Here is a 9,340-nt window from a genome sequence, read left to right as displayed (position 1 = left end):
AGGAAACTGTTCCAATATACGTTCCTTTGGAAAATCCTAACTTGAAATGTTACGGATCTGATATTGCTTTTTGTAGGCATAAAAGCCTCATCCTTTATTAACTGAAACTTAATTCTTCCACTTTGGAGATCAATACCTGATGCATATAGCTTCGCATTAACCTCTAGTTTAATCAGCATTCCTCTAGATAAAATGTTGAAGACATTTTAGCTCCTTATCAGGAAGGGCTGTCTAAACAGAGAGCTGTTCGAAGATCGGAGCTCCTCAGTCCTGGAGGCAGGTGAGCAGAGACTGGACAATTACTTGGCAGAATGTTATAGATTCCTTCTTTTTTTCAGTCCTCAAATCTTTGGGAAACACCTCGTCCCTCAGCGACGTGCAAGGACCTGAAGCAAGGACCTGAACTTCAGAGGAAGTTCAGTGATTGGACCTGTGTTAAAAGGTCAACTTTGTTAGGAACTGATTGGAGCCAGGGAGCCCAGCTAGGAAGAAGGCTAATACAATGGTCCAGGCAAGCAGGAATCACCTCACTTGTGCCTCTTTTGCCTTCTTCCAGCTGTATGTGTGCCTGGAGGTCGACTCCCAACCCACCAAATTTTGGCATTTCTAGTGCTCAAATAGAGTTGAGATCCTGTGTGCTTTGGACATGCCCCCACTCCACAGAAAGGAGTGATCTTTGTCCATTTCTGCCACTAGGAACTATGGGGTGTTCTCCCTTCTTATCACCACTCCACACTTGCCCACGCCTGTCACTTGGTGTAATGGAAGGAGCTCCATTTTGGAATTAAATGGCCTGGGATTCTCCAAATTCTTTATGGCTGGCTGGACCTTAATTTTAGGCTCTGTGGAGGGTATGCCTGTGCGAATGAATGACAGGAAACGCAGGAAATGAAAACTAGCTTTTATTTTATTTCAATTAATTACGTTTCTTAAAACTATCCATCAAGCCCACTTGTGGGTTTTGGATACAAAGATAAATTCTTGCTGAAAGAACATTCTGGGGCGGGAAAAAGAGAGGCAATTGTGGGTGGGGGAGGTTGGGCGAAAAAAATCAGTATCTCCTAGTCTTCTTGCAGTATGGCTCGTTTCCTGTACTCCTCGACCCCCGCTACCAAGTCCTGACATCCCTTCAGTGGAGTTAGCGCCGGCCGGCAAGCGAGCAACGCCGGACACTTAGTAGCCCGGAACCTCGCGTGCGCGTTTCCGGCAGCAGCGTGCAAGGGGAAGGGTTTGGGCGCCGCACCGCCTCGCGCCATGCCCTTCAGCACCGCGCTCGGAGGTGAAAGCTTGTGGCTTGGGTCCCGGCCGTGGTCTTGGTGATTTTCTTTGTAGTTGGAGGTCAGAGGCCAGGCCTCAAGTGGGAACGGCCTCACCATGATGAACGGCCGGCCGGGCCGAGTGCCCTTACAGTTCCTGCCGAATGAGGCCCGGAGCCTGCCGCCGCCCAAGCTAACCGACCCGCGGCTCTTCTACGTCGGCTTCTTGGGTTACTGCTCCGGCCTGATTGATAACGCGATCCGGCGGCGGCCGGTGGCGTCGGCCGGTGAGGGCTGCGCGGGCGGGATGGTCTGGGAGGAGAGGGGGCCGTAGGGCTGAGGGCCGGCTCTGCCTTAGGCTGCCTGAGGTGCCTCCGCTTTTCCGGGCCTTTTCGCGTTAACAGGCCCCGCCTCGCCTCCCTCAGGTATCCGCGCCCCGTGAGCTTCTCAGAATCGGGCCGGCCAGAGTGTCATTTCAGGAAACTGAGATGCAGTGCAACCCACGACCTCGCAGTGAGTCTGTGAAGGACCCCGGACTGAACTGCCTGCTCCCCTCTCAGTTCGCGCTGTGGGGTGTGCAAAAATGAGCGATCAATCGATGCAATGCACTACTGACACTGCGTGCATTATAGCATTTAGTCTTCAGACACCTTGGGTGGTGAGGTGGGGGAGAGGTATTATCCATAATGGGGAAACAGAGCCTTAGATTAAAGCAGCTTGCCCAAGGTCCTAAGTAGCACAGTCTGTTTTTAAACTTCAGAGTTTAAAGAGAGTGCTGTTCAGAACCAGCACTTCTCAGATTTAATGTGCATACTGATAACTTGGGGATCTTGTTAAAATGCAGATGCTGGTTCATTAGATCTGGAGAGAGGCCTGATGGTCCCAATCTCCCAGACGCTGCTGGTCTGGGGACTTCACATTGAGTAGGAGGCTCTAAACCACTGGGCTCTATTTCCTAGTAGATCAGTGTTCACCTGTCTGAGACCAGCAGTGATAGTAAGTGACACAGTTAACTGTGCTAAAGTCTATGGCTTTCCAAAGGGAAGAGAGGGAAACTTTGTAAAAGGTGTGTTTGAATTTAGCTTTAGTATGTCAGATGGATACTTGGAGAGAGCCTTCCAGGCCCGTGGGAGGCTAGTGGGAGTGAATGGGGGCCAGTTGATGAGTGAGTGCCGAGTAGGGCGATAAGGCAACAAAGATTTAGGTGGATGGTGGCAATTTATTCTCTAGGCAGACGGGAACCTTACATGCTTTTGAAAGCTATCAGAGGAAGTTCAGTGATTGGACCTGTGTTAAAAGGTCAACTTTGTTAGGAACTGATTGGAGCCAGGGAGCCCAGCTAGGAAGAAGGCTAATACAATGGTCCAGGCAAGCAGGAATCACCTCACTTGTGCCTCTTTTGCCTTCTTCCAGCTGTATGTGTGCCTGGAGGTCGACTCCCAACCCACCAAATTTTGGCATTTCTAGTGCTCAAATAGCGTTGAGATCCTGTGTGCTTTGGACATGCCCCCACTCCACAGAAAGGAGTGATCTTTGTCCATTTCTGCCACTAGGAACTATGGGGTGTTCTCCCTTCTTATCACCACTCCACACTTGCCCACGCCTGTCACTTGGTGTAATGGAAGGAGCTCCATTTTGGAATTAAATGGCCTTGCTCCGCTGCTTCCCAGCCATGTCACCTTGGGCAAGTTACTTGGTCAGAGCTCAAGTTTCCTCATCTATAAAGTGAGAATAATTCATCTTTGCATATTTTTTTTTTGAGAATTAAGTGAGATTCTATAGGCAGATGCCTGGCACATGGAAGGTGCCTAACAGGTTTCCCTTTCCTTAGCTCTTGTTATGCAAACAGTTTACCATATATTTGTTCAACCTTAACTGAGCTCTTTCTCTGTGCCAGGCAGTGTTGCACATTGGGTGTATGGGGGGAGGAATACTGTCCTGCCCTTGAGGAACTCCTAATTGTGTCAGGGAGACAAACAGATCTGGGTGTAGGTGTGACAGACAGGTATTTTGATAGAGGTGGGTGAGCAGAGAGTGCTTTGGGAGCATAAAGGAGGTTCAGATTAGAGGGATCCTGTTCCAGAGGAAGAAACGGTTGGCTGAGATTTGAAGTATGTATCACGTAATCTCACCTCATTGTTGTCAAAGAATGTTTTGTGCCTTTTCTGGGAGACAGAAGAGCATAGTAGTTAAGAGCACAAGCTTTTGGATTTGACACCACCTCCTCCCTACTAGCCATTTGATTCTGGAGAAGTTACTTATCTCTGTGAGCTTTAGTTTCCTCATCTATGAAATAGGGATGGTGTCTACCTCTTTGTGTGGCTGTGAGAACTAGGTGAGATAATGGATGTAAAGCACTTAGCCCAGGCCTAGGGGTCAAAGTTCCTGAGTTCCCTGGGTTTCCCCTTAGTTGCTTTGGAAAATTCAGGTCTTGAGGACTTTATTGAAATAGTTTTCCTCAGTAGCATTTATTGAATGCATACTGTGTTTATCTAGTTCAATGTCTGGCATATAGTAATGTTCAATGAGTATTTATTGAATGAATGTGTAGATTACAAGGAAATATAAAACATTGTCCCAACCATCCAAAGATTTACAAACCAGATGGGCATATCTATTAAAAAGGTGAATTGTGGTACAACTTCATGCACATAGGAGGAGTGGGGAAGAGAAATACACAGTGGATTTTCCAACTATGGCCATGGAGAGTACCTGGCATTCTGTAGGTAGTTGGAATATTCTGTCAATGAAATCAAGTTGTGCAGATCTTTTTCAAGTTAGCATAAAATATTAAATACAATTTTTTCTTAAGCTTTTCTCCCATCACCTGTTTTTAAACCCTTGTTTCTGGTTACCCCTTACCTGCCCTAAATTTAGAGTTAGTTGGTATCTAAGTGTAATCAACAAAATTAAATTTTTATTGATTTCTAGTTTAATATATCAGTAGTTTATGGCATTCTGCGAAGAGCATCATGGCTTTCAAGTTTAGGTTCACTGAGTAAAGGAAAGAAGGGGAAAATAATTGTGGGAGGGTTGTGTATGTGGTGAAACGGAGACCACTGCTGAAAGAGAAGAGGCTAGGGAAATGAGGACTTGAGAAGAGGCCAAGCCATGCCTTTAGGGCTAGGACACTGATATCATCTAAATCTTCTGTGAGGGATATGAGTAAGCACAGAGAGTCTGAGTCTTTGTGTAGTCCAGTGGCACATGGGAGAACCCAGCACATTTTGGTTTGCTGTATTACAGGTGGCCCATTAGGGGAAGCAGTGGCTCTTTGGGCTAAGGGAGAATGCAGAAGAGTCTGGGCCCTGTCCAGTCCCAGGTCATAGTGATACTTTGTATTTTTATTGTTTTACAATTTTTCCAAAACACTATAATAACTACTGTGAAAAAGATAGGTTAGGTATTATCTTTGTTTTAGAGGTAGTAAATTGATTTGCCCAAGGCCATTCATCCATTTATTATATATTAAGTGCTGTCTGTGTGCTGGTATACAAAGATGAATCAAATATTGACTTTGCCTGATAGTAGAGAGAGAAATAATTACTATAGCAATTTACATATTAATAGAGATGAGTTCATCCTTTTAACTCTAGGAAAGTTATAGGAAGGTTTCTTAGCAGAAGTGATGTCTGGGGCTTCCCTGGTGGCGCAGTGGTTGAGAGCCTGCCTGCCAGTGCAGGGGACACGGGTTCAAGCCCTGGTCTGGGAAGATCCCACATGCCACGGAGCAACTGGGCCCGTGAGCCACATTTACTGAGCCTGTGCGTCTGGAGTCTGTGCTCTGCAACAAGAGAGGCCGCGATAGTGAGAGGCCCGTGCACTGCGATGAAGAGTGGCCCCCACTTGCCGCAACTGGAGAAAGCCCTCGCACAGAAACAAAGACCCAACACAGCAATCAATCAATAAATATTAAAAAAAAAAAAAAAGAAGTGATGTCTGAGTTGAATCTTGAAGGATCAGGAAGTTGCTGGACAGAGAAGTAATCAGTGCGTGGTATATAGAAGCATGAAGGAGCCTAGTTTATGTGAGGAATTAAAAGTAGTTCAGTATTGTTGGGCACAATGTGCATATCAGGGAGTGTCAGAAGATGAAGGTGGAACAGGCAGCTCATGAAAGGCCTGGGAGATCATATGCACGAGTTTAGGGTCCTGTTGACCATAATTGAAGAAGGGACTGACAGACTAGTTTGTGTTTTAGTAGAAATTCCTCTAATGACAGGGTAAAAGCTGGGATCAGTGTGGAGTAGAAAATGAGGTGAAAGGGAGACCAGTTAGTGTAAATGCGCACAGGTTCCCTGAAGTGAGGAAAGGAAATATTTATAAGGTAGGATTGACAGTGACGGGATGTAGGAGAAGAGGGTAGGAAAAAAGATAATTACTATGTTTATTACCCAGGACATGGATTCCTGGGTAAATGGTCTTATTCTCTGAATTAAGAAAAAGAGGTATGAATAGGAAGGAACTGAGTTTGTTTGGGGGTATTCAGGTAAACGTATCTGTCAAATATTTGGCTATATTTGTTGTTCAGCATGGGTGCCTGAGTTGGACGTTACTTATAGATTATAATAGATAAAACTATAGGAATAAAAAGTTCTCCAAAGGAACATCTATGGGATAAGAAGAGGGCTGGGAATAGAATTCTGAGGCATAGCTAGAAAACCTGCCCTTAGCCTTTTGCAAAAAAAAATTTTTGTATATAAAGTTTATACCTTTGCATCTCCCCTTCACATTTAAAATTTTGGCTTTCCTAGATCATGTGATCCTCTCTAGTCTTATAATAGGATGATTTTTTTAGTAGAATGATTTTATTTATTTATTATTTATTTATTTGCTGCTCCGCGTGGCATGCGGGATCTTAGTTCCCCAACCAGGGATCGAACCCATACCCCCTGCAGTGGAAGCGTAGAGTCTTAACCACTGGACCGCCAGGGAAGTCCCAGTAGGATGATTTTTTAAAGATAGTTTTTGAATAAGTAATATATGCAAAATTACAAATTTTAGCAGGTACAAAAGAGAATTGAGATATATTTGTCGTACAGTGTACTGTTTTAGTAACCACTAGATACGCAAAAATAAATTGGTATATGGAGACAAACCAGATTGCTTTTAGACCATCTGTAGAGGACTTTACCTCTACTCGTCATCTTCTGAACATGTCCTGGAATACAAGCTAGTGTAGGTCTAAAGTTAACTTATTGAAAAAGAAAAACTTTTTTTTCTGTTTCAGTCTGCCATTCAAGTTTTTGTACTTATCCACCTTTTTCCTTGAAGAAACTTATAAAACCTGAATTTTAAAAATCTTGGGTTCTGTTGATAGTTATATTTGTAGACTTAATGTTGCTTTTCATAGTTGCCAGATATCCTGAGGAAGATGTCCCAAAGAATACCCATGTACAAAAGCCTTTTTTCTTAAAAGAATGTCAAAAGAAATAAATTATATATCTGAAACATGAAAAATGTGATTTTTAATACACGTGACTGATTTTCGCTTTCTTTGGGATTTGTTTCAATTTCAGGTTTGCATCGCCAGCTTCTATATGTTACTTCCTTTATTTTTGTCGGATATTATCTTTTAAAACGTCAAGACTGTATGTGTGCTCTGAGGGACCATGATATGTTTGCATATGAAAAGTCACATCCAGAGGATTTTCCTGAAAAAGGTATTTCAAGTTAATTGCAGAAAACTTCTTTCTTATAATGTATCATTTTCCCTGGTTAATCTTATTTATGCCTATGGTTTCAGTGCCTTCTGTATTCTGTTGACTTCCACATCTTTGTCTGTAGACCAGAATTCTCTTGAATTCATATATCCAGTTTCTGGCTGAGTACCTCTGTGTCCCTCAGACAGCAGACAACTCATGTCCTCTCTGCTTGCCCAGACCTTCTGTTCTTCTGTGTCCTCCTTCAGTGAATGGCACACTGTCCACCTAGGCTCTCCAGCCAGAAGCCTGGGAATCACCTTCAAGTCTGTGTCTTAGACTTCCCATTAGTCATCAAGTCTAACCGTTCTAATCCCTAAATAATTCTCAGCTCTGAACTCTCCTCTCTACCCTTGCCACTACCCTGGTTCAGGCCCTGGTAATCTCTTGTGTGGGCTCTTGCACTTGCCTCCAGCTTGCCTCTGCCTTTAGTCTTACCAGAAATCACATCTGTGTGGATAAATATGGATGTGCTTAAAATAGCTATCCATTGCCTTTTGGATAAAATCAAGACTCCCTAGGATGGCTTGTTTTCCCAGGCTGAGCTAATTACCTGGTAGAAACACTTAACTCATACCTCTTATCCACCCCTTATCACACACAGGCTGTGTTGTGTCCCTCACTGGACTGTAGCTTCATCTTTGTTTCTCCAGCCTCCAGCACAGAGCCTACACATAGTAGGCACTTAAATAATGGCTGGCCTGAACTACATAGAGCCCTGCCTCATCTCCTGCCTCATGAAATGCTGTCCTGAACCTGCCCTATATCGCTTTGTACATGCTATACCTCTTTTAGTCCTCCTCTTGCCCCATTTCCACTCTGCGCACCCAACAAATTCCTGCTCAAGATTCATCATCTCAATGAAGCCTTCATCCAGCTATAAACAGGAATTTCCTTAGCATACTCTACTTATCTTTGTGCAGCTGTGAATATAACTGTAATACAGCTGTTTTCTTGTTCATATTTTATACAGATACACAATATAGATGTGTACATACGTGAATGAGTGTAGGAAATTTTTGAAATTTTGTAAATATATAGATTTTTAGATTTTCCTATTTATGTAAAAGTATATTATTAAGCATTTAAATTTCATCAGACTGAATGATGATGTGTAGGGTCCTATTTAGCTCTGAAATTGTATTACTCTAACATTTCCCTAGCCTTCAGTCACATATGTGATGTTTATGGTGGATCAGAAAGGCAACTTTTTTTGCCAATGAAGAACTCAAAGACTAATACAAAGCCATGAATAGTAGGTGTATCAGGGATGGGAAATACTCAGAACTGCTGGATGTTAGATCTGAAAAAGGAATCTTGGGAATATTGATTTCTAAGAGGGAGACCCAGTATTAGTTAGTCCTCAGTCCCAGACCTCTGGCTCTTTGCCTCCACATTTCCACTAGCTCCCTCTGGCAGTGAGTGTAGCCTCACGGGCTCATTCCCCCTGAGCAGCAGATTACTGGCAGGTGTGCCAAGAGCCTTCTGCAGGGACAGTGCAGTCATGGAGAGCTTGAACGCCTCAGCTCCTGGCCCCTCCCTATTCATTCCTTCTTTTACCCCTTCAGCTAGGATCCCCCTGGCAGCCCTTTGCCCCTCCAGATAACCATCTGGATGTCACCACAGATTCTTCCAAAGTTATTCTTCATTCAGTGGAACAAAATGCCTCAGTGATTGCCAAGCCATGGTTGAGGACTAGAAAATAAGGCAGTTCTTAAAAGAATATTAAGTGTTAATTTTTCTTTAGGAAATATGATTTTTTAAACACAATTTAAAAATCTTCTGTGATCTTTCTTTTTATAGATAAGAAAACTTACAGTAAAATTCTTGAAGAATTCTATCCAGTGCGTTGAAGTCTCCAAAATGCTTGCTCCGGTTTCACTGATACTGGTTTTTTTCTGAATTTTGTGGAACTGTTTCTGTGACATCTGAAGTTTATGTTAATCTATACATTAACACCTTGTGATTAAAATGGTCATCATAAGCACTCTGACTCCTTTTTGTCATAAGAAAAATAGTTCATCAGAGAATGGTCAGTCTCCATTTACCTAGTTTTAAGAAGCCATCTGGGAGATTTAAAAATGGGGTTCTAGTTCAGAGTTGGCAAACTATAGCCTGTGGGCCAAATCTGGCTCACTGCCAATACAATTTTACTGGACACAGCCAAGCTCATTTGTTTATCTGTTTATGGCTGCTTCCATGCTACTGCAGCAGAGTTGAGTGGTTGTGACAGAGACCTAATGGTCTGCAAAGCCTAAAATATTTAATATATGGCCCTTTACAGAAGGGTTTTGCCTGCTCCAGTTCTAATGCCAAGTGAAACCAAGCAAGCTAGATTATGGAAGGTTTTGTGAGTCGTGCAGAATAATTTTGACTTGATTCT

The 9,340-nt window shown here is 43.3% G+C and overlaps 1 protein-coding gene across 1 annotated transcript; it reads left to right on the top strand.

Moving 5' to 3' along the window:
- Positions 1-1,374: 1,374 nt before the first annotated feature.
- Positions 1,375-8,944, top strand: NDUFC2 (NADH:ubiquinone oxidoreductase subunit C2). The gene is made up of 3 exons (XM_067750473.1): positions 1,375-1,543; positions 6,775-6,918; positions 8,761-8,944. Exons 1-3 carry the CDS (start codon positions 1,375-1,377, stop codon positions 8,808-8,810), a joined length of 363 nt encoding a protein of 120 aa, XP_067606574.1. The 3' UTR covers positions 8,811-8,944.
- Positions 8,945-9,340: the final 396 nt, after the last annotated feature.

Source organism: Pseudorca crassidens, chromosome 9, assembly GCF_039906515.1.
Source record: "Pseudorca crassidens isolate mPseCra1 chromosome 9, mPseCra1.hap1, whole genome shotgun sequence".
Classification (NCBI taxonomy): Eukaryota; Metazoa; Chordata; class Mammalia; order Artiodactyla; family Delphinidae; genus Pseudorca; species Pseudorca crassidens.
This window is presented reverse-complemented; position numbering and strand designations above follow the sequence as displayed.